Below are 24,535 nucleotides of genomic sequence, written 5' to 3'. Positions count from 1 at the left end.
CCCCTAGCGGCGGCGGGGGGGGGAGGGGAGTGCCGCGCCGTTCCCCCGCCACGAGCTGTCCCCTCCCGCCGGCGCGGAGCGCCTGGTCCTCCTTACCGTACCGTCCCCTGGGCCGGCGGGGCTCCCGTGCCCCTTCCCCGCCTAGCGTGACGCAGTTCCTGCCCGCCCGGTGCGCTCCGGGCCCCGCCGGCGGCGGCGGTTGGGAGCGTAACGGCGGGCGGGCGCGCGCGTTGGCTCTCCCTCAGCCCCCTCCTCTCCGCGGTTGCCTGAGGAGGAGCGGGGAGCCGCGGCGGTTCGTGCGGCGGAGAGTCACCCCGCAAGTGGGTCGGTGGGAAGGAGCCGGTGCGGCAGCGGGGAGCGTCGGTGGCCGCTGGTGCCGGCTCCTCCGGGTGCTGCCCGCTCCCAGGCTGGGGTAAGTTGGGTGCAGCGGCAGCCCGGCGGTTTCCCCGGCTCCTTGCGGGAGCAGGTGTCCGTCCCCTCCCCGGCGGAGCTGGAAGTGTTGGCAAGGCCACTTTCCCGCGGCGTGCTGGGTCAGCTCCGCGGGCGGCCCAGGGGCTGGCTCGCTTTCTCGGCGCCTCTGTTCGCATGGGGTTTGTAGCTTCGGGCCCCCTCTCCGCCGCCGCGGTCCGGAGTGGCAGCGTGCTTTGCTTCACAAAACCCCGTCGTGTTCTTGTTACAAAGGCATACTTTGGGCTCTGCATGCCTGGGTGTTGCCGCTGTGTGTCATCTGTCCCAGCCCATGCGCGCATTTCAGTCCCAGGAAAGAAGGGGGGAGCTTGAAATAGTTTGGATTAGTTTTGTTTCGGGGTGTGTGTAATCTTCTGGTGGCTTTGTGTTTCCTGAGGGGAAACTCTTGGAGAAGAATTGTTTCTTTCCACGCTGTACTTTTGCTCTCAAGTTAAAAATATGATCATTAGCCTGGAGATTTAAAGGTTGAATGTAACTGAAGGTGAGGCACAAATTAAAACTGGAATATGCATGATCCTTAAATAGGTGAAACAAGAATATGTATGATTTTGTGAAGCTAAAACAATAGTTTGCAATCTTTTTGCAATTTGCCTAGAGTTTCCTTATCATCTAAAGATCAAATATGGACCCTGAAGCTGAGATAAAGAAGCAAGTAAACCCTTTCTACTGCAATGTAAGTATTCCGTACTGAAAATTGTAACTAATACAAAATAATTTTGGTAGAACAAAGTTGGACTAAACCAAGTGTGAACTTTTTTTTCCCCCCCCTCTTGAGCAAAATTGATAAATAGCACTGGAGATTAACTTATTTTGCTGTCTTTGTCATGTTTGACTTGGATGTGTGTCAGGAACCAACTTATTAAAATGAATAATTTTAATAATATGTTTCCAAATAAAGGCATTCTTTTAAAGTGGAAGATTAAACTGCAGCTCCTCTTCAGAAAAAAAAAAAAATCCTAATTTATCTGGTTCTCAGGTTTATTGCTGTTGTTTTTAAGCATCTTAGTTTTTTTAGAGGAGGAGAAACTATTTGGACTGCCTTTGTTCACTTACATGAATTTAAACCTACTCTGGTCCTGTTCTGCACCCGCCCAGGCATAAACCAGCTGTGACTGGAAAACTTCATATGCATGTGAGTGAGGCAGGCCCCAAACTGATCAGAGCAAGCGTGTCAGTCTGGATGCAGCACTGAGGAGAACTGGCTCATCTTCGACAGCTGTACTGGCTTGTTACAATTATGCCCTGCCTCTGGTTCAGACTTGGTTAATAGTGTATGAGGAAGATCTTGGATCCGTCTTTACTTATCCGCACAAAAATATGCTATGAGATAGCTGCAGGGTTCTGGAGACATCTGAAATTTTTATGTGATGTGGAGATTCCTTTTCATTCCACTGTATTTTGGTGGTCTTGGAGCCTCATAAAGAAAAGTTCTAGAAGCTGCTTTAGTTTGTCTTTGGAGGAATAGTACTTTTGAGGAACTTACCTATACTGACATTTCGATAGCAGATTTGTTTTGTTTTGATATCAGTGCTGCTTTTCTCTGTTGGTTTGTGTGCAATGCTAGAAATACTTATTTTCTTTAACCTAGATTTGCAAAATCTGGTGTGCTTCTGCATTAAACTTGCAGACTCACTTCCTTGGATTCAAACACAAGACGGTAAGATCCGTTTTTGAATGCACCTTTTGTCAGATTTTACAGATTTATTTAGCAATAGAATATGGGTTTGAAATCTAATTTTTAATGTAGTGTTAAAATGTGCAATTTCAGATATTTGGCTAGTTTTGTTGCTTTACTATTTTGTTTACTGCAATAAAGTAGAACTTAGTTTTGTACATTAGTCCTATCAGAAAATGTTACAACTGTGTCTCATATTCTGGATTAGTAAAGAAAATACATGAGAATACGTGGCTGTTAATAAATGCAGAATGGAATTATTTAAATCATAGACAATCTAGAAAAAAGATGTCTTTCAAGTTTCATGTAATTATCTATTCACCTGAGATAATCTGTGGTGTTGGTGTTAATCTAACTTATTTTATAAATAATAAAATGTTTGCATTGTTATTTTTTGAATCTTAAGTGTCTGTCTTTCTTCCTTGTTGATCGATGACTTGGTAACTTAGGTTGAAGAAGCATTGAAAGCTCATGGCATTGGTAAGTGCAAGATTTTTTTACTTCCTACTCTGTTCTATACATGCACCTTTCTCCCCACCCCAACGTAGTTGTTTATGAAACAAGAAAAAGACTTTCTCAAGACTTGTGCTTTAAGACCTGTCTTGTATTCTTTAATGACATAACTATCTAATCCTACAGAAGTCAATAATATGAGCAAGAGGTATGCAAAGTTTATTAAAAAGCACTAGCTACAATACTACAAATCGCCTACATTAAAGTTTTGAGAAACCTTAAAGAATTCAAGACCTTAGAGACCTTCAGGATTTAAAATATATTTTAAAAAACTATGCTTCTTAAACCATGTAGAAATACTTTTTTCTGTATATACTTTATATTTGTTTTTTAAAAGAGCTTATTAAAAATATCTTAATTAGCTGAAGCAAAGTACTTTTAATAGGTTTAATATATCACTAAACCTTCCCCAGGTCTTTATGAACTGGTCTAGTTCCAGAAGGAATGAAGGTCTACCTATGTTCGTAATTGTTTTCCTACTTCCGTATCATGATGCACCAAAATGTATTTACAGGTTTCTACAGTGCACTACTAGAATTTGGTTTGAAATTTGTGGCCCAAGTTATACATAGTCATTGCACCTACCCAATCTGAGAATTTTTGTGTGGACTGTAAAGGAAATTTAAGCGATTAAATATTTAGCAGCTGGATGCTGCTGAAATGGATGCCCTGAAATGTATAGAGGTGAATCGGCAGACAGTCATCATGTCTTTTTATTTCTTTTTTTTTTTTTTTTTTTTTTTTAAGGATTGGTTCGCCACTAAAAAACTTGATGAGTTCTAGTGACCAGAATATGATTCGTGTTATTAGAATCTTTGTAGGTTTATCTTCATAACACTTTATTTCTTTTCTTTTACTCTTCTGGTCTTTTCATTGAGGTCATTTCAGAAGGTTGGTGGTAATGCAGCTGGTATTAAGCAACACCTAATTGGCAGGAATGAGCTGGCAGATTCATCAGTTGTCAACACAATCTAGTTTGTAACTTAAATACTCGAGAAGAGTTTTCATGAAGATTATCTCCGTAATCAAAGGATATCTGACTCTTTCTGATGCAGTAGTATAGGTTCAAGCCTTCTGACTTCCACCTTCTATTTAGGGTTTATTGTAAGCCTTATGCTCAACTTCTTAACAATATCTGATGTTTTAGTAAGAGATTACTTGCAACAGGAGAGTAACAGGGTTGAGGGGCATTTAAGACATGAAAAAATTCAAATTTTCCCTTAGCTGGTGCTGTTTCAGGTACTGCTAGTGATTTATTTATTTATTTATTTCCATGTAGTTGTCCTGGTTTCGTCTAGGACAGAGTTAATTTTCTTCTTAGTAGTTGGTATAGTGCTGTGTTTTGGATTTAGTAGGAAAATAATGTTGATAACACACTGATGTTTTTAGTGGTTGCTAAGTAGTGTTTATACTAAGTCAAGGATTTTTCAGCTTCTCATGGCCAGCCAGCAAGAAGGCTGGAGGGGCACAAGAAGCTGGGAGGGGACACAGCCAGGACAGCTGACCCAAGCTGGCCAAAGGAGTATTCCATACCACATGACATCATGCCCAGTATATAAATGGGGGAGCTGGCTGGGAGGGGTGGATCGCTGCTCAGGAACTAACTGGGCATTGGTCGGCGAGTGGTGAGCAATTGCATTGTGCATCACTTGCTTTGTATAGTCTAATTCTTTTAGTATTACTATTGTCATATTATTATTATCATTATTTTTCATTCCTTTCTGTCCTATTAAACTGCCTTTATCTCAACTCACGAGGTTTTTTCCCCGATTCTCCCCCCCCCCCCCCCACTGGGTGGGGAGGGAGTGAGCGAGTGGCTGTGTGGTGCTTAGTTGCCGGTTGGGGTTAAACCACAACAGTAGTAAAATGCTGAGCTTTCTGAATTTCTGAAATCCTATTCTTGTTTTCTTACAGTGAGCGCATTAAGCCCCTATTCAAGGAATAGCAACTTGCTTCCTTTTCGTGCTTGGCATTTCACTCCCAAACACACAGAATCTCATCTCATACAGATGTTTGTCTCTCTCCTGGTTCCTCAGTGGCAGATAAAGTTATGTGGTCATCTCTGTCTTACGTTTCCTAAGGTTCTGCAGCCCTAGCCGTATCACATGCCATATGTGGACAGAAAAAAATACTTGATTGGGGAGGAGTTAACTGCAGACCTTTTGAAAAAGACAGCAGGGTTATGGGCTGAGTCAAGTGCCCTGGCAGGCAGCATGTGGGCCGGCAGTTTAAGCACCTCAAGTTCAGTGGATTTAAACTGAATTGCTGTGATGTATTGGATTAAAGTAGCCCTGAAAATTATGAAATGAAGCTTTGTTCATTATAGAATAAAAGATATTTGCACCGTAGTGAATCAGTCAGTCTTTTTCCTTGCTGCAGGTTGTCTTCTATATAAACTAAATTACAGCCATAATTACTTACAATTTAAGCCACTGTTCAATAATTTATTATTATATATATAAATTTGTGATGTGTTTTTGAACCCATGTTGTGTGCTAACTAATGGCTTGATTGGTCTTCCTCTCTGCCTGCTTCGCTGAATTGCCTGACATTAAATGACTTTGTTATTGTTTAGTGTGTTTTTTGTCCGTTTTTTGCGAAAAAAATCTCACAGCACATTCAAAACTAAACATAACTTATTTTTCTCATGTCAACAAAAGCTCAAAGAGTTTTCTTTAAAAAAAATCCATTATCATACCAAATTGGTTTCCGTACTTACAATTTTATTTCCACTTCTGGTTTGTTTTTTATTTAGTTAAAACAGCAAGTGGCTCAGGGGAACAAGTGAAAACACCTGTAAAACTTCCTGATTATGGTAAGAATGTTTAATGCAAAAAAAAAAAAAAGTGGAAGAAATAAAATGTTTTGAGATACAGTGTTACAAGTGATGTCTAGACCTTAGCAGGTCATTGGGAATTCATTTCTGTTCATTGTATTTTCCATCTGCAGTAATATTTTGTAATAATACTTAAAACAATATTTGCAAACAAAATGCTATAAAAAGAGTGAAAATAGGATTGGGGGATGTTTCTCAATAACTGACTTAATTTGTGATGTGGGGCCATGTATAAGCAGGGATTCACTTGAATGTGAATTTCTCAGCATGTTTTCTCTAGGCCAAAGGTTAAACTCAGGAGTTCATTTCATTTTGGAGGGTTTTTATGATGTGACTTGAGACCACGAAGACTGATTGATAGATGGATGATGTGGGATTACATAAAATTGATTTAATCTTACAGTGCAAAATGAGCCAGAGAGGTTTCATGGACAGACCTTGGAAGAACAGCTTAATACGTGTAAAGATTCAGAACCTGCACTTGGTGAGAGCTTTTAATACTGTAATTGTTTGCTTGTGTGATGTTTACCTTTAAAGAGTATTGATTAATTTTTTAAAATGTAAAATTAGGTAATATGTAATAAAATCTTACTATGTTTACACTGAGTACCCAATAGTATGGTATGAAAGTGACTGATCTTAGTGACAAAATCATTGGATTTGGCCTGGAATATTTTTGATTAGGGTAGATACCACGTGTTGAGAACATTTTCTGGAAACAATCTAAGGAGATATGACAGAAATGAACTTTGACTTAAATGATCGTTACTATTCTTTGCTATTTAACTGCCCATCCTGTGGAGGGAAGGGAGAGTGGAGTGGACAGAAAAAATAGTTACAGGGGCATATATTACAATACATTCCCTTCTAAATAGTTACAAAAGAATCGTTGCTATTATTTTTTTAGATGATTTTTTTAAAAAAATTGTCAAGTCCTATGAGGTAAACATAAGGCATCTTAAAAATTCAGTTTTGTACCTTTGGTGTTGAGGAAGTCTAGACACCCAAAAGAAAAAATAACTGATGGTTTTAGAAGTCTTGATTCATGTTTGGCTTGCAGTAGTAATTGCTTCCTTTAATGCCTTTTTTGTAACTAGCACCGATTATTTGTTTGAGCAAACATCAAATTTCCTAACTTTTTTTTTATCAATACAGGACTTAATTATATAATTGAATATCGATCAAAAGACAATTTCCCTTTTCTCTATGAATGTCAACTGTGCCACTGTAAAACAGGACTGAGTAACATGTTCATGCATGTTTGTGGTTCCAAGCATAGACTGGCATACCTGGTAAGTTTTTAAGAGTAAAGGGTTTTGGTTTTTTGGGTTTTGTTTTTTTTTTTTTTAATGTAATGATTTAAGTAGAAAATTTGCTAGTTATATTATGATTAAAAAAAATAAAATAAAATTAAGGTGTTACATAAGCTTTTGTGAAAATGTGTGTGTTTGTATAGCAACCGTGCAACTGTGATAAATGGATTTAAAATTCTTCTCATCAATACAGTGTATGCCTGTCCACTGCTGACAGTGAGTTTTTAGTTTATTCTGTTTTGGTTGACCAGTAATGCCAATAATGAAATCTACAGCTAAAATTGACTAGAAGTAGGTTTTTGACTAAATTTTGTATTATCTTAAAGAACTGGATCAATGAAGAAATTGTTCCATCTTTCAGATGCTTTAGGTTAAAAGGAACATAATTATAAATGAACATGATATGTATCGGATAGAGGCTGTGACTTGGAATCAGGAACAAAAAAAAGTTTTATTCCCAGTTTTGTGGCTGGACAAGCCATGTAAGTTCTATGCTTGTTTTATGGAAATTTGCAAAGCTCTTAAGGTTCATGTCAGCCCACAAATGTTTAAATACATTATTTTTTTCAGTATGTTTAGAGAAATGAGGCTGTCCAGTCTTTGAATGTTTACTTGAATATATTTGTTTAGGATGGGCTTTAACAAAACTGAGAAAGCAATATTCTGAAAAGTATTTTGATAGTTTCCATAAAATATCTGCTCAAAGTTGGTACTATATCCCATGTATCTTAAAGTCATAGAATGTTGTTGCGTTCGTATAGTGTTTTGAGGCAGTTTTAGAGCTAATGTTGTTATCGGATGTACTGCGATGGATCTGCAGTGATGCCCTTTGTAAACATCATGCTGTTTCTGGTCATTAATTCAGATGTATATGCTGAGTTTTGATGTTCTCAGCTCTTGTATTTCTTGTTTACTTTGAACTGTTTCCTGCAATTCTGAATCTTATGCTTGTTAACTGCACCTCTGCTATATTCTTAAATACTATAAAATATAATAATTCAACAAGGATAACTTTTAAGTCATACACCTGGGTTGGATTAACCCTAGGCAGTGGGAAAGGCAGGAGACTAAATGGCTGGAATTTGCTCTGCTGAAAAGGAGCTGGGGGTCCTCATGGATAACAAGCTGAAGTAGTGTACCTTGGCATCAATCAAGGTGAACAGCAAGCTGAGCTATACTAACAAGGATATAGCCAGTAGATCAAAGGAAGTGATTATTCCTCTGTTCTTGATACTTGTTAGGCCATATCTAGAATATTGTGTCCAGTTTTGTGCTACTGCAGACAAGAAAACAATTGATGAAATTGAGCAAGTCCAGTGGAGAGCTGCCAAGATGGTCAGGGAGCTGAAGCACTTGCGCTGTGAGGAGAGGCTGAGGTAATTGGGCTTGTTCAGGCTGGAGAAGAGAAAGTGTCAGGGGGATCTAATAGCCCTCCAGTACCTCAGGGGAGGTTATTTAGAAGGCAGAATCAGGCCCTTCATGGAGGTGGTTGGCAGGAACATAAATTCAAACAGGGGAGTTTCCTACTTGACCTAAGGAAGAAGTTTTTCACTGTGAGGGCAGTCAAGCATTGGAGCAGGTTGCCCAGAGAAATGGGGGAATCTCTGTATTCAGAGGTTTTTAAGACCCAAGTGGACAGAGCTCTGTGTAACCAGTTCAGCATTCAGTGTCAACCCTGTTTTGAGCAGATTTGGCTTCAGTCCCCTAAATTATTCTGTGATTCTATACGTAATCATTTAAGTTCTGCTCTGTATATGTAAAAGTTGATTTATCTCCCATGATTATTATCTGTGCTAGATCTGGAAAGAGTTGTGTAGGATAAAGTGTGACTTCCAGATTTGCGTTTCCTTATTTTCTAGAAACAACATTATCCTGAGATAGCAGAATCTGATGAAGTTAAGGGTAAAGGCTCCGAACTGAACAGAAAAGTTAGGCAAGTTGCATTAACGATTGAGAAGAAAGAAGGAAGAAAACAAATAAAGGTACATTTCTTTAAGAATTCCAGAAGTTTTATATTTATTAAAAAAACAAAGAGAGTAATTTCTGTTATGGTGGGCAGATCTGCTTTGGCAAGATCTCTTGCTAATGCTGCTTAATGTGCATAGGCTATGTCTCATTTCAAAGTGGAGTTCACAATGTTACTGTGTTTAAGCTCGCTATGTCCTGCCCATCTGAAAAAAGATCCGTTTCTTTCTGTGTGATACTATCACAGCTAGGCTCAAGGATGGGAGCCTGTACTGATCCTACTCCTTTTTGATTAAAAAAAGGATGGGAATATTGGAAGATCAAGTCTTTCTTCTAGAACGAATGCTAGAGATTTCAGATCATCAAATTCAGTCTGTCTGCATATCCTTCATTTTTAACCTCTGCTTAAAAAGAAAAACAAAACTGACTATTGGCAGCAACTTTTTCTTTTGACTACTTAATTAAAATTTCTTCTTGACTCAAGACTGTATATTTTACTTCAGATTTATGTTCACAGATATAGCAATAATTAATTCCATCTATATTTTGTAGACTGTTTTGTTTTTCTAGGAAGTTTCACTACATCCATAGCAAATCCATCCTTGATTTAAGGAGCTTTTAATTAGAGCGTGCATAACCTGGTTTAATTTTACTGCTATATTTTCTGAAACCAGCTTTGTTTTTAGCTCTAACAAAAATTTAATTGTGGTAAATAAGTGTCCAGGTAACGGACTTACTGACTTTTTGAATATCCCTTCAGGGATTTACACGTATGTGTTTAACGCTACTCGTCATATATCCTTAAAAAAATAAATACTTAACTCTGATGAAATACCTATGGAATAATTTTATCCACAAAATAGCTAACATAAATGGGTTTTATTTTTAGGTTGTTACAGATGCTCCGATAATGAGGAGGAGATGGCAAGAATGTAAGCGTGCTCAGTGGGATATAAATTGTACATTTCTAATTTGGGTAAACTCCCTTTGATCTAAATCAGCTTGATTTATGGGCAAATTGAAAGATTTGGTCAGTAATTGTAGTGTGTGCTTATGTTCTAAGCTGAATTTTGTATGGGTTATATTGAAAATTTGATGGATGAACAAGTTCTTCCATGGGCAACATAACTGGAGAGATCTGGTTTTTATAGCTTTGTTCTCTCCCCCTCTTTCCATCCCAGTCCCCTTGGCTTCCCAGGATCCTTTACCTATGATTTCTTTTTATCTGGTAACTGCTTTAGTCTCTGCAGTGCCATCTACTCATGAGCGTTTTGGTGAACTGGGCAAAAGGAGCAGGTTGGAGCTCCATGCGTGTATTTAATTTGCAGTCCAGAAAGCCAGACGGAATTCTTGAAGCACAGCTATAGCTCTTCTCTGTGGAAGAAAACTTTGTTTTACTAGTCATTGATACTCACAAAATTGTAGGAATGTGGTATCTGTGAGACTTCTCCACTCAGTTTAATCTTTCAAAAATCATTGTAGTACAGTGTCATCCAGATGGGCAGACAGTACAATTGCATGCCACTTTAGGAAATGGCTAAAAATTGCTATGAGACTCTTATTCTCAGACCTGCATGAAAAATAAAGATTTGAATTAAAACTAATGTACTTAATTTTAATGTATATTAGTATGTAAATGGTGTCTTAAAATAGCTCAATAGAAGTAATGAGAAGATATTTCTATAATGATCTAGATTAGCAGTGTCATACTCTAAAGAGGAAAGATATCCATTTTGAATCTAGGAAGGTGTTTTGAAATAAGTTGAATCCTATTCAAATTACATTTCTTGACTGTAACCTATTGGTTAATGTGTCTAATTTTGCATATGACTGTGGCATTCTACTATCTTTTAATATTTACATCTTTTAAGAAATTTATGTATGTAATTATAACCAGGGTATAAAATACTTTAACCTTTGTTATTAATTTTTAGTTCATATTTAATGTGCTGTCACATAATAATGCTTATAAAATTATTCTTAATGTTTGTAGCTAATAGTGCACAGAAACAGAGCTAGTTGAAATTGAAGTGCAGTTTTAGAACCCTCCTCTATCAAGATAATGCCTGTTGTGCTACATTTCAAGCATGTTTGTTTAGATCCTAATGCAGATGACAGCCCTTCAAAAGCTAAAGTTCAGCATGTGGATATGTCACTTAGTAATGAAGAAAAAACAGATTGTAAAACTAAGGATGGAAGAATGCCAGACCCTATTCAAGGTAAGAGAAAAATTATGGGGTTTTTATTATTTTTTTTTTTAACTTTCACCAATGCATGAATTATTTACTCTGTATGTGCCTGTTTGTAGCTTCTCTAGTTATGTTCTGCTATAGAAGGTGAATTTGCGCAGTGTGTGGATGGGTTTGGGGTCTCTACCAGAGGAAAGAATAATCCCAGTGTTTGCGAAGAAAACCATCCAGTTTTACTTAACGTTGCTGGATACTTTAGAACAGAAACAAGATAAGATTCATAATTAGAAATTTTTACTATGTGTACTTTTGGGGGAAGGGGCACAGACTCTTTTTGGGCATATAAACTGTTCTTCGGTGTCAGGGAAAAAAAATAGGAACAGCTGCATGCCAGACTTTGTTCAGAGCACAAGAAGAATAAAAAGGAAATAGATTGGATAGATTTTTTTTTTTTAACGACATCTAAAATATTTGACTAATCCTTATTTTCTTGAAAACAAAACCAGAATTAAATATAAAAATCAGTGAACACCATGTAACTGAAGAAACATCAGAAGTTGTTGCTTGGTTGTAGACTTAATGTCAAAGGTGAGATTAGTGTTCTGTCTAAATGCATTATAATTATTCTCATTCAGAGTGTTTCTGATCAGAAATACAAACTTGTGCTTCATGGCTGAACCAAATTTTTGATTTTTATGTTCAGTTTTTATTTTATTTCTTCACAAGATACCTTACACCTTCAGGTTTTATTGATGTTATCCTTAAAAAAAATTCTAAGCAAAGAATACTTTTAAATTAAAATATTGGAAAACCATTACTAATATACTGGTTTTATTGTTTTAGATGAAAAGAATGTTCAAGAGGAGCAGGAAAAAAGTCAGAAAGAACAGGCAAAACCAGATGAGAAGGTTGAACCTAATAAGGCTATTGAAAGCAGCGAAGGCAACAAGACTGAAGAAGGCAGCAAAGGCAACAACTCAGAAAAGTAAAACAAACCAAAAAAATCCACCACCCCCAAACCCCTTTAAATTTACTCAAAGGAAAATGTTGTAGATGATATCTGTCTACATTGAATTTGCATAGAGTATGCTGTGAGGAAGAAAGGCATGCTGTAATAGTAAAATGCTTGTCTTCTGAAATTGTGCTCAGCTGTAAACTTCTCTCATCAACAGAAAACCTGTTGTATGTAATGTGACCTCAGATTTTGCTCTAGATGCAACTAGTTTTTATATTTAACTGTATTATCCTTAAGGCATAATCCCCATGTATTACAAGTTCAAAAAGAATGTTCCCTCATGGTTCAAAAAACCCTCTGTTATGGGTTCATGTCAGATAATTAGGGTGGTATATGAACTGATTTTAGAAGGAAAAGGTAATTAGTAAATAGCTGTAACAATTGGGGTTCATCTTTACAAAAGATTTCATGGAGGAACAATAAGAAGTATTGTGTGAGGTTCTAAAATGGTGAAACTGTGCTTGCTGTTTGTAAACATCTTTATTAATAACAGTATTGTGAGTTTAGTTGGAACTATCAGCCTTTGTGTGAGGGGGATATCTCCAACATCAATCATCTTTGTGCAACACCAGGAACTACAGGAAAGCATTTGATAAGGGATATACATGCATCAACCCAAACATAAGACTTTTGTTCCAACAATTAGTTCTTTGGTTTTGCTCTAATGACATTCTCTTGGAATGTTTCTTAACTTTAAACCAGTACTCTCTCTCCCAGACATGGAGGGCTAACACCTTTTGCCTGTTTACTGTTACCCAGTAAAAGGAGAAATTTTCTTGTTCCTGAAATGTCTTTTTGTAGGACTTTTGCTTCTCTATGGGGCAACCATTAAGGAAAAGGATTAATTGAAACCAAATTCAAGTCCAGGTTTATGAATGTTTGTGTTCATTTGCCTGGCTTTCAAATAACTGCAGCAGTTCTTAATCTGGAGAGTGAACTAGTTTGTGAAAACATCAAAAATAGGGAACTAATAAAAGCTCAGATATCCACATCTGGAAATGCTGCTGTCTATTTTTACCTGACACTGATCCTCATTGTGCAGTCCTGTACTTAAAATTTAAAGAACAGCATCCTTTGGAAAATCACTTAATGTTGTTCTTTTAATCCAGTTGTTCACATAGATCCTGGGTAACTATGAGCAGCCAGGTGTTTCAGCAAGAGACTGATTTAGAAGTCAGTTACTAAATTAGGACTTCAGCTTGTTCCTTTACTGTTTATTTTTGTGAGACTTCTGAGAGATGTGAACTCAATATACAGTTTCTTAAAAGGAATAAGATCAGATTCTCATTGACAGCAAGCAGTCAAATGATGTTTCCACTTAAAGATTCTGCAATATCAGTCTGAGAATTTCTATTACTCCTAATTTCGTTGTAGTGAAGTTCTGCACAGTCATCTGAAGATGTAAATTATTTTGAGTTCATTGAAGGTATCATCTGCTTTTACTACACTTTTGATTCCTAAGAAGGATTTCAAGAAAGAAGAGAGCTTAGGCTTGGCAGTCATATGGTTTTTGTTAATTTAAAAAAACCAGCCACTCTCAGCCCTGATTCCTGGGCTTGCAAAGGGATGGAATGCCTCTATAGTAGTTGTAGTTGCAGAACAGCGCAAATATGTGTTAGTAACTTTTAGCCATATGAATCTTTGTATGCACAGTGTCTCCGTGGCTACATTGTAAAATACCTTTTTTTTATAGCTGAATTTTTGTAAAGGCAAGTTTGTGAAGTGCTGATAAAAATCATACGGTAATTAGGGGCCTTGTCTTTCTGCAATGCATACAAAAAGCTTACAGCTTTTACTACCAACGTCAAACTTTTTTTTAATTCTGGGTTTTAATACTTATGTACTAGCTAATCACACTAAAAAACCCTCATAAATAATTTTTACGATGATATCTGGGACCACTGGGAATTCTGCAAGGAAATAATATGTGACCTTTCAGAGTGTGTCAGAACTACTGTAGTAGTAGTGTGTCAGGAATTTAAACTGATTATCAGTTATTGACTGGCTATGCATTTTTGATAGATAAACCAACTGTATACTGTTTTATTTATTTATTCTATCTTAAGGTGTAAGACCAATAAACAATCGCAGGAAGAAAACGAGGAAGTTGAGGTGAATATTTTTCTGTTAATGGGTTGCTCCAGTTTACAAATAGTTGGGGAAATAATTACTTTAATATATGATTGGCAATCGTGTTTGCTTTTGCTTATTCAAATTAATAATATTATTGACAATAAATTAGCTACAAGTTACTAAGCAAAACTATTAAGAACAAGGTTTTTTTCCTACTTTGTCATGAAAACACATGTACACGTTTCATACAAGCACACACAATTTAATTAGAGCAAGAATCTAGAATAACCATAATTACTGTTTAATTTTAGTTATAATTACTGCACATAATAGATCTCTGGACTGTTTTTTTTAATATTAAGCAGCAAGAATTTACAGCAAATCCTGAAGAATTCACTAGTCAAGAAGAACTGTTGGGTTATTTGGTGAGTGTTAAATCTTCCCTTGCAATATAATTTTTGGGGAAAAAAAAAAATCACAGCATTACTAAGTTTAAAATGTAGCAAGTAACATGAAAGCCAAAATATAGGCAGTCTGCTAATCTAACAACATATTTTGTCAGAAGGTAGGACTCAGAATAAAATTAATATCACTGAATTTATAATATATTTACTCATCCTAAAGTTTCTAGACAGGGTTTTTGCCAAAGTACTGGTTTACTGTCAGAGGAATGACTTGCATTGAAAATTAATGCATTTTTCTCAACTATAGCTCAACTCCACCCCTGAACTACATGCTTAAGTAAAATGACCTTTTAAAATTTATTTTTTCCTTTCTTTTATAATTGGACTATCGTTTTCAAATTAGGAATTTGGAAAGATGTAATTCAATAACGGAAGGAAGCAGAATGAAGAAAAATATCTGAGATACACACAAAGGAAAAAAGCAATTTTTAAGAAATAAAATACAAGTTGTATACTTAAACAAAAAAACCTCAAAAACATAAACTAAAAACCCTTACCTATTCGCTTTGTAAAGTAAGTGGCAGAACACTTGAGTTCTGTTCAGTTGTTGAAAATATGTATTATGTACACATTCACAGCAGAAATACAATCAATAAGAGTGGAAAACTAGCAGTTGCCAATTGTTAGATGTATTAACAACATTTGTGGTCTTGCATACAAAAATGGTGATTTTATTAAAAGCATCAGTGACAAACTGTACAAAAATCTTTACTGATAGTTGCTGTGACTCAGCTAGTGCATGGTAATTTAAGCACTATTGACTATCATAAAATCATTTTTCTTCTTTTTAATAGGGAATTATTAGGTGTAAAGATTGCACCTTGCTAATAAAACTTGAATTTGTTTTGAGGCATTCTCTTGCTTAGAATGATTGTCCTCCAAGAACAAAAGAGGACTGTTGGGAATGTGATTGGAACAACGTTCTGTTTTGGAAAGTTTGAAAATTGTTTAATATTAGCATCTACAGTAATTTTTTTTAAAAGCTGCATTATGTGTTTCTGTTGTTCTTGGATTCAAAAGGTTTCTTATGTACAGGAAAGTAATTTTACAAGTATCTTTTTTGGACTTGCTGTTCATATCATGGAATAATTTTAGTTGTTCAATAATTATTCATACTGTATACTTTTTTTTAATTGTGAAACTCAGTATGCTCAGCTTTGTCATTAAAATAATTGTATTTCTTTTATTACCTGATAGCAGAGATATCCTTGCCCAAGTTTAATCTTCTTTTTCCACCTAGTTTTTGGAAAGATCTTCTTTAAATATAACTTGTGCAAACCAGGAAAATTTTTATGTTGTGTTTTGTTTCTTTTTTTTTCCCTAGCAAAATTTTGAGATACTGAATGAAGATGATGCTTCATTTATCCTAAAAGTTACACAGACTCTTACAGATGCACTGGTGGAATATCGTCAGCAGGCTGCATCAAACAAAGTAATGTGGATTTTGTTTTGGTTTTGTTCAAATCTGTAGATTCTTGTGATTATGCATTTTTATTATTACAGATAGTTTAATTAAACAAAATCGCTATGGAGACTATTGTAAGTTTTGCTCATTAAATATATGAATTTATGTAGTGATGATAGGATAAACTTATAGCGTTTCTGTTGAGGACTCAATACTTTTTGTTCAAAGCTGCTTGGTTTTTTTAATAGAAGCTAAAAATCATCTTGTCTCTTATTTCCCATGCTTTTCCTTACATCTAAGTTTTTCTGCTATTTTTGCCCCTTTTCAATTCTAACTTAATCTTTTCTCATCTCCGCTGACCTCCCTGACACTCTTGTTCTGTATTCCATTTCCATTCCCAGCCTTCACTTCATTCACCATGTAATGAAGCATTATTGACATCAGTTTTCTTTCTTACACAACTTTTGGTCCTACTCTTTGGACTGTTCCCTTTGAGGTCTCTTTCTTCCTCCATTATTAGAAACCCAGCTTTTCCCCTCTGCGCTATTACTTTTGACTGACTTGTCTTTACACAGGCATAGTATGGAGGTGTTTTGAGTACTACTTTAAGGCTGCTGCGGTTGCCACTTGCGTTCCCTATACCTCCAGTTTATATTCCGTTATACCATAATCACAGTTTCCACGCTTGGAATGACTTTTTGTTCATTCCCCCATTGTCAACAGGGATGGTAGGAACTTTTCTCTTGTTGGTGATCCATTCAACATCTTTGCCATTGGAAACATTATTCCTTATCCCTCCCAGCATTTCTTGCGGAATTGTCAGTGTTGAACAGACTTCTCATTCACAACAGCTACTTCTACTACTACAGCTACTTAAGTACTTTTTTATTTGAAGGGTGAGCTTAAGTGGAAAGTGTCAAATGAAGGTAAGTACCAGCCAACAAGCTGGAGAGAATCACAGAGGTGACACTTCAAGAAAAAAAGTTTTGTTTTGTTTTTTCTTTTGTCTTCAAAAGCCTTTCTTAATTCAGGACTTTATAATAAAGTTTATCTTTGTTCCCCATGTTCCATCTTCCCTCTGTTGCTTGCTTTCTGGCCCAAAGGCAGTACTCCATTATAAATTCCATGCCTATAGTTCTCATTAATTATTTACTGCTTTTAACTTCCTCATTAAGCTTACTTTCACCTTATTCCTGCTGGTTTTTCCATATAGGATTTTGCTGTTTTATTCATATGGAAAGAGGGCAAAATCTGACATGTTACAAAACAATCAAGTTCTAACTGAAGCAACTTCTAACCTGCTAGTTGTAGAAAAATAAAATGTTTTCCCACATTAGGGTTTTTTAGTATTCTAAACTGATCTTTCAACTGGTAATTTTTTAACTAAATCTTTTATTCTGAGTGTAAAATGCTTCCTTTTTAGACCTGACAGGTTGAGAATTAGGCTCTGTAAGTATCACTTCTTGGCCTCATACAGTGCTTTTTCAGATGTAGAGGGATACTGTGAGCAGTGTATATATACATAGAAGTTCATTACCAGCTGCATGATTTTCAAAGAAATACTTGATTTTTCAGATTTGGTAGCAGAAATACTGGTCTTTTATTTGGTTTGTGATCATTAAAAATGTAGTAGTTCATCCTTTCAAGAGGTTGTCTTGATGAAATTCTGAACACAACTTTTTTCAAACTCATAGGACCTCTTAGATACTGAATATAATGGAGAAGCTGCATTGGAATATTCCACAGAACAGTCTGACCTGACTTCAGCAGATATTAGTGACTCTGATACTGGTAATGATAGCTTTGCAATCTTGAATGTGCTTTAATCTTAACACTGAACCTTGCATAAATTTTAGTAAGCCTTTTTTTCCTGCTTCTCTAAAAGCAGAGCTTAAGAGCAGAATAAAGTTAGGGTCAAGTAGCATAAATTAATAGTTTGGGTTTTTTTTTTCTATCCTCTACAAATGTTAGAAAGGGCAGACTATTCAAAAACATTTGTTCTACTTAACTGTAGGATTTGGGGAGAAATTGAATTAGTATCGACTCTGGCTTTCCTCTGTCCAAAGGCAACTGTTTCTAAGGAGGCTTTCAAAGTTTAACGCTGGCTTCCCCCCGCCCCCCCCCAATTTCTTTCCCTTCTTGGTGGAGAAGAGGCTTAGTGCAGGTCTAGTCCAATCAAGAAGTTAGTGGAAGCAAAATTATGTTGTATAAGATGGATAATTCTGTTTAATACCTGAATATTGCAGCTACTTGGCCTCAGTACTTCTGATAAATTTTTTCGAAGACTCTTGGATTTCTTTGAGGTCATTTCCTTCTTGATATAAACAAATGGTTATTTTTCTCAAGCATAGGAAGTACAATGATATGCTTGGAGAGGCAAAATACCCAGAATACTAGTGAAGCTATTTTGTATGATTTTTTTTTTTCTGTGCAGCGTCAATTTTCTTTTTTTCGTAGGGAGTTTAGCTTTTGAAAACCTCAACTAATACAATGCTAATAACAAAAATTGCAGTGACTTACAATATATGAGACTTGGAACTTCTGGTTCCTTTTTGTTAGCATAATGGAAATAGCTTTCACCCACCCCCCGACCCTTGTTTCTCCAGGATTTTCTGTAAATGGAAAGCATTCCTGACTCTCAGTTGTATGAAAATGTAGCAAAGTCAGATGTGAACCTTACCAGCAATGCTGCTGTGCCAGACGGCAAACGCTTGTTTTGAAAAGCCCTATTTAGAGAAATAAGTAATGAAGACTCTTCGGAATCTTCTCTTACTGAAAAACAGTATTTCTCTTCTTTAAGACTATTCAAGCAGCCGATCAGCTAAGCAGTCCTTATCAGTAAATGAAGATGATGAACCCCAAAACTTTTCAACTGGCTCTTCGGAAACAGCATATGAGAACAACATTGCTACTGAATTTTTGAACAGTGTAAGAAATATGAATATTGAGGAAGTTACTGCTACTCTACACAAAATAGCAGCAGCAAATCCAGCTTTCAGAGGTAATTCATATATATGTGCATACATACACACAAACACACATATATAAAAATACACATAATTTTGTTAGCTCTGTGAAATATTAAGGAGTATATGGGTCAAAGAACTTTGAGGTATTAAGGAGGGCTGGAGAAACTTTTTTTTTTCCCCCTTTAACTTTTGCAGGATCCAGTTTAGGAATGGTAATTCAAAATGGATGCCTTCCTCTGAAGGTGTTAATAGTTGCTGAATTTCTTTTTAAATTCTTTTCTCATTTGCACATAGTAACATTTACGTGGTGAGAGATAGTGAACTAAAATCAAGCATATTGTTATTAGGAAAAAGCAGAATCTTTTGTCTGTGATATAACTGGTAAAACACTGCTCTTGTGAATACCAACAGCAAAGAAATTTTTACTTATTGATTCCTGAAGGAACTGTACTTGCACAGTAACATGGAAATAATAATGAATCAGAGACAAGTAGTCTTTCTTTTGCTTACAAGTTTCTAATAAGTTTCGGCTACTAAACCTTCCCACATCTTCAGTTAACTGCTGCCCTTTCTTCAGAAGCTTCCTGTGTACATTTCTAAGCTCCTCAGAGTGTCTTTAGGATCATCAGGGTAAAAAAAAACACTGAAGATGAGTACATTGAAGAGAAGCTTAAGATATTCTTTGCTTGAGTGCTCACTGTGGAAGAAACTGGAGAGACTGCAATCTGTGCCATAACCTCTCCTTGGGTGGGTGTGTGTGCGTGCACAGCTGTGCTGGTTTTGGCTGGGATAGAGTTAATTTTCTTCATAGTAGCTGGTATGGTGCTATGTTTTGGATTTGTGCTGAAAACATCGTTGATAATGCAGAGATGTTTTAGTTACTGCTGAGGAGTGCTTACTGTTGGAGCAGCTAAACACCACACAGCTGCTCACTCACTCCCCCCTCCCCCACTGGGATGGAGGAGAGAGAATTGGGGAAAATAAAAAGTAAAATTCGTGGGTTGAGATAAAGACAGTTTAATAGGACAGAAAAGGAAGGGAAAATAATAATAATGATAAAAGAGTTAGAATATACAAAACAAGTGATGCACAATGCAATTGCTCACCACCTGCCGACCAATGCCCAGGCAGTTCCCAAGCAGCAGCCCCTGGCCAGCCTTCCCCCTAGTTTATATACTGGGCATGACGTTATGTGGTATGGAATATTCCTTTGGCCAGTTTGGACCAGCTGTCTTGGCTGTGTCTCCTCCCAGCTTCTTGTGCCCCCTAGCCTACTTGCTGGTGGTGTGGTGTGAGAAGCTGAAAAGTCCTTGACTTAGTGTAAACACTGCTTAGCAACAACTAAAACATTAGTGTGTTATCAACATTATTCTCACACTAAATCCAAAACACAGCACTGTACCAGCTACTAGGAAAGAAATTAACTCTATCCCAGCCGAAACCAGGACAACAACTCAGCAGAGTATCTGTTTGGAATGGAAGTTCTGTAACAAATTGACAACATAAAACTATGAAAGCAGCAAACTGTTATAACTCTTCCATGAATATCACCTGGTCCTAGGGACCTCCAGAGAAAAATGGTTAAGTTACTGATGGTAGTGATTTCTCCCATAAAGCTTCCTTTGGAACCTGAACATTTGTGGGTGGCAAATGTGGTTCTCTCTTATGTATATTTCTTTTTTTTTTTTTTTTAAGGTTTTGTTGTGTGTTGAACACAGCTGCTTGTTCACTGTCTGTCCCCCCCATCATGTCATGTCATCCCCGTGCCCCCCGCCTCCCTCTAGCTGGACAGGGAAAAGAATAGGAAGAACAAAAGAGAAAACTCGTGGGTCATGATAACGACAGTTTAATAAGGGAAGGGAAGGGACACACGGACACACACAAAAGTGATGCAAAGACAATCGCTTAGCACTTCCTACAAGCAGACTGATGCCCAGCCAGTCTCTGAGCAACAGCCACCTTGGAAGCCAACCCCAGCCCCTTGCCTCCCCAGTTTTTATTGCTGAGCATGATGTATGGAATATCTTTTTGGCCAGTTTGGGTCAGTTGTTGCCACTGTGTCCCCTACCAGTCTTTTTCTCATTCCCAGCCTGATCACTGTGGGGGTGCAGAGTAGGAAAGAGAGATGGGTGCAGAGTAGGAAAGATTGCTGTGCAAGCACCCTTTGGCAACAGCCAAAACACTGGTGTGTTATCCAAAACACAGCACCATACAGGCTGCTATGAATAAAGTTAACTCCATCCCAGCCAAAACCAGTACAGGGTTCCAGGTGATCTTTGAAACTGCCAGCTTCTATTGGACAGGTGAATAGCAACTGTTTAGAAAAAACAAGGTAGGAATTAGTGGACACCTGGAAAAATATGATCTGCTTAGAGTGGTTGGTGGGGAATGAATATGGCTTTTGTGATAAGAAAACCTTCCTTACAGACTTTCTGGAGTTGTTTGAAAGGAGTCAGATAAAGGTGATCCAGTTCATATAGTCTGTTTGGAATTCCAAGAAGCTTGTGATAGGTACTCTAATCAGAGGCTTTTAAGGGAACTAACTGGGTGTGGGAAAAGAGGGAAATCCTTGCATTGTTTAAATAATAAACAGATACCAAATGGGCAGTTACTTTTTACAATGAAAAGGGGTTCCAGTGGAGAACTGTGGGCCTGTGCTTAAGACCTGTGCTGTTTAGTATCTTCACAAATGACCTGGAAAAAGGGATGAGTGTCTGGATGACAAAATTTTGTCAAATTCAAAACAGTTAAAAGTGTTGGTTGACTGACGAATTTCAAAAGCTCCTCATCAGATCAGCGAAAATACCAACTTATCAGTCAGAAGAATATGTTGAATACAAGGAATTAAGGAAAGAATGGAAATAAAGATGGGAGTCATCATTTTGCTATTGCATAAACTCATGCTTTGCCTGTATCTGGCATAGGGCATATATTTCTGTTTCCCCTTATTTCAGATAAAGGACTTTATTGCTGTAAAAGGTTTAGAGAAGGCAACAAAATATGGGAATATCTTCCATATAAGAAGCAATAGAAAGCTAGGACTCTTTCTGGCCTGGAAAAGAGATGACTGAGATACTGTAACAGAGATTTGTAAAATCATGAGTGGATGGAGATGACAGACAGGATTCTATTATTTCCTATCTCTTTTGATCCGTAAACTTGGAGTAGTGTGGGAGTCCAACTTCAAAATGCACAAAAAGAGATAGTTCTTCATGTAGCAGTAGGTGGATGATGTATGGAACTCCTAGCAAAAGGATACCATGGATACAAAAATATTACATGTGTCCTTGTCTTCACTGTCTGGGCCAGACTGGGCAAGTGTTTGGAAGAGGACTACTGAAAAGTTTGCTGTATCAGCCTTGGAAAGTTTCCAGAGCTGAAGATGATCTGAGATGGGGAGAAGATAGTATTCCCACAGCCCACAAAGCATCAGGCACACTTGCCCTGCTCTTACTCTTCCCTTAGCATTTGGTTATGGCTGCTGAATGTTTATTATTACCACTTAAGCAGTCCCTGTGTTTCTTCTACTTCTCCTCTCCCCCTCCTAAAGTCATGGGCATTAGTTTCATCAAAGCAACACGGCCTTCTTGCTTGTGTTCAGAAGAGGACACTTTGACTTACTGCTACAGTGATAAAATCAAGCGCTTCTGGTCATGCTTTCCTGATTATCAGCTGCAGGTCTTTCAAAGTTGGACACAGAGTAGAGGGGCAAGACAGACCCTTTAACTGAGCCAGTACAGCTGTTCATAGCAATATACAGTTATAGTTTCCAGGCACATTCTGATTGTTAACAGTTACGGTATTTTTCATTTAATAAGAAAAGATCCAAACTCATGTCAGCATCTAAATGTTTCAGTATAACTTGTGCTTTTAAATGCGTTTTATCATAAAACCACTTATTTTCTGTTTTGTTTGTTTGTTTGCCTTTACCTAAGGAATTGATATTCCAAATGTTATACGGATCCTGACTGAAAGTGGAACTCTGAGAAGACCAAGCAACGGCAGTGCACAGTGACATGGTAGTCAATAGAGTTAATATAGCAATGTTTACTTTCTGTAAGTTTGTTGTTTTACTTAATACGAACTCAATGTAGCTGATTTTGCTATGTTCAGGTTTTGTACAGTGATATTTTAATTAAATTAATAACTTGGTTTTGAGATTCTTGTTATTTATTTCTCCGTATAGCTGAAATTTCTATATTGTGGAAAGGTTGTAAAGCTCATGTTCTTTCTTTCCATGTTAAAACATATTTTTAAAACAGGTAACTGTTGCTTTCCACAGTATCATTAAATACTATACATTGACAGTCTGATCTTTTTTTATTGTTGGTTCTTTTACAAAGAGTTATCAGCAGAATGAACTACTGCAGTCAGCAGTACAAATTCATCCTACCACAAATACTCGGAAGTTATTCCCTGTGGCTGCTGGGCCTGACTCAAAAGCTTTTGTAATCAAAAATCCTCTCCCATATAAGGATTATGAATAGGTCTCCACATATTTTTTTAAATAAAGATTAAAAATAATAATAAAGTCAGTGCTGTCAGTCTAGTTCTGAGTTGAGAAGTGCCTGGATTATAGCCAATTTAGGGAGCCTAGATAATTGGAAGCCTTAGCAAAGTCAACAGAGGTTGGCTATGCTTGCAAATTCAGGGATATGTCCCAAGAGATCTAACCAGACTACAGTTAAGAGGCACTGATGTGGTAGCAAAAGTATCTTTTGTCTTCTCTTATCCCACCAGTATGAGAATGAAATGAAAGCTGGCTTATACTGTCCTTCAGTTTAGGCTCTTCTAACGTGAACTTTTTTCCAACTAAAGCAGTAGTGTTTTTGACTGAATGTAAAGGTCTATATATTAATGGCTACTACTTTTGTAGGATGATGAAAAATGTTTTGGATGGTTACAAATTAGTGTGCTTGGGGAAAAAAAACTTTTTTTAAAATTAAATTGTGGAATTAAAATGTGCTTCCTGCTTGTGGTGTTGGGTAGCATTCAGTGGTTCTAATTAAAGCTCTTCAGCTTTGCAGCCAAATGCTGGTATAATATAGACATGCTGGAGCCAGATGGTAAATGAACCTTTTAATGTTAACTTACATTTTTTTTTGGAGATCTGGATGGAATTGAGAATCCTCATCCTGATGGTTTCACGTCTTCATATCATGGAATGCAAGATGTCATAAAAATAAGGTAACAAAGAAAGCAGCAACAGAATTGGTTAGTTTTGTTCTATGAACAGACACAGGAATGAAAACAGTTCACTGATAATTAAAGAAATTAAAACACAAAACCGCTGCTTTAAAGAAATTGTGAAGAGTTTCTAGAATGCCTCTAAATATGTTCTTGTCAGAAGCAGAGGTGGAACCAGAGCTCTTGCAGCTCATTTATGGTTCAATAGGGACAATGTTAATGCCTGCTTAATGAAGATGAACTTGATCAGTAAAAACATCTTTTAGTTGATACGAAATTCTGAATTCTGTTCCTGTAATACAGAAAATAAAAATAAACATCTTTTTTTGTTTGTTTTCAAAATGCAGAATATTCTATTAATTAATAAAATCAGAATGTTCAGCTGTTGTAAATGGCCATCTCTGGGACAGCTTCTTTTTCCTCTTACTGTGGAATCATTCCTAGTGGAAATAAAATTAAGTTG

General features: G+C 36.9%; 1 protein-coding gene across 4 annotated transcripts; it reads left to right on the top strand.

Annotated features, from left to right (window-relative positions):
- The first annotated feature begins 286 nt into the window (after positions 1 to 286).
- Positions 287 to 24,535, top strand: LOC127013759 (uncharacterized). 4 transcript variants are annotated; one of them, XM_050892765.1, is made up of 18 exons: positions 287 to 412; positions 1,064 to 1,141; positions 2,057 to 2,125; positions 2,593 to 2,623; positions 5,412 to 5,471; positions 5,896 to 5,976; positions 6,648 to 6,784; positions 8,665 to 8,787; positions 9,660 to 9,702; positions 10,870 to 10,989; positions 11,803 to 11,944; positions 14,041 to 14,086; positions 14,410 to 14,472; positions 15,836 to 15,943; positions 17,611 to 17,707; positions 18,717 to 18,917; positions 22,821 to 22,941; positions 23,994 to 24,535. In XM_050892765.1, the coding sequence occupies exons 2-17, from the start codon at positions 1,091 to 1,093 to the stop codon at positions 22,898 to 22,900; spliced, it is 1,452 nt and encodes a 483-aa protein (XP_050748722.1). In that variant the 5' UTR covers positions 287 to 412; positions 1,064 to 1,090; the 3' UTR covers positions 22,901 to 22,941; positions 23,994 to 24,535. The 4 variants fall into 4 exon arrangements, with proteins under 4 accessions (XP_050748722.1, XP_050748725.1, XP_050748721.1 ...); XM_050892768.1 differs by lacking the exon at positions 23,994 to 24,535 and having other exon boundaries at positions 14,413 to 14,472; positions 22,821 to 23,043; XM_050892764.1 differs by lacking the exon at positions 23,994 to 24,535 and having other exon boundaries at positions 22,821 to 23,043.

The sequence above is a fragment of the Gymnogyps californianus genome, chromosome 2 (assembly GCF_018139145.2).
Source record: "Gymnogyps californianus isolate 813 chromosome 2, ASM1813914v2, whole genome shotgun sequence".
Classification (NCBI taxonomy): Eukaryota; Metazoa; Chordata; class Aves; order Accipitriformes; family Cathartidae; genus Gymnogyps; species Gymnogyps californianus.
The sequence above is the reverse complement of the archived record's forward strand: the minus strand, read 5'-3'. Positions and strand labels throughout refer to the sequence as shown.

What these genes read in the sequence shown, in the direction of transcription:
- LOC127013759 (XM_050892765.1), top strand. Translation starts at nt 1,091, where the DNA reads ATGGACCCTGAAGCTGAGATAAAGAAGCAAGTAAACCCTTTCTACTGC. An exon ending in TGTAAAACTTCCTGATTATG is followed by an intron (nt 5,472 to 5,895) that starts GTAAGAATGTTT and finishes TTAATCTTACAG; the next exon opens with TGCAAAATGAGCCAGAGAGG. An exon ending in AATGCCAGACCCTATTCAAG is followed by an intron (nt 10,990 to 11,802) that starts GTAAGAGAAAAA and finishes TTATTGTTTTAG; the next exon opens with ATGAAAAGAATGTTCAAGAG.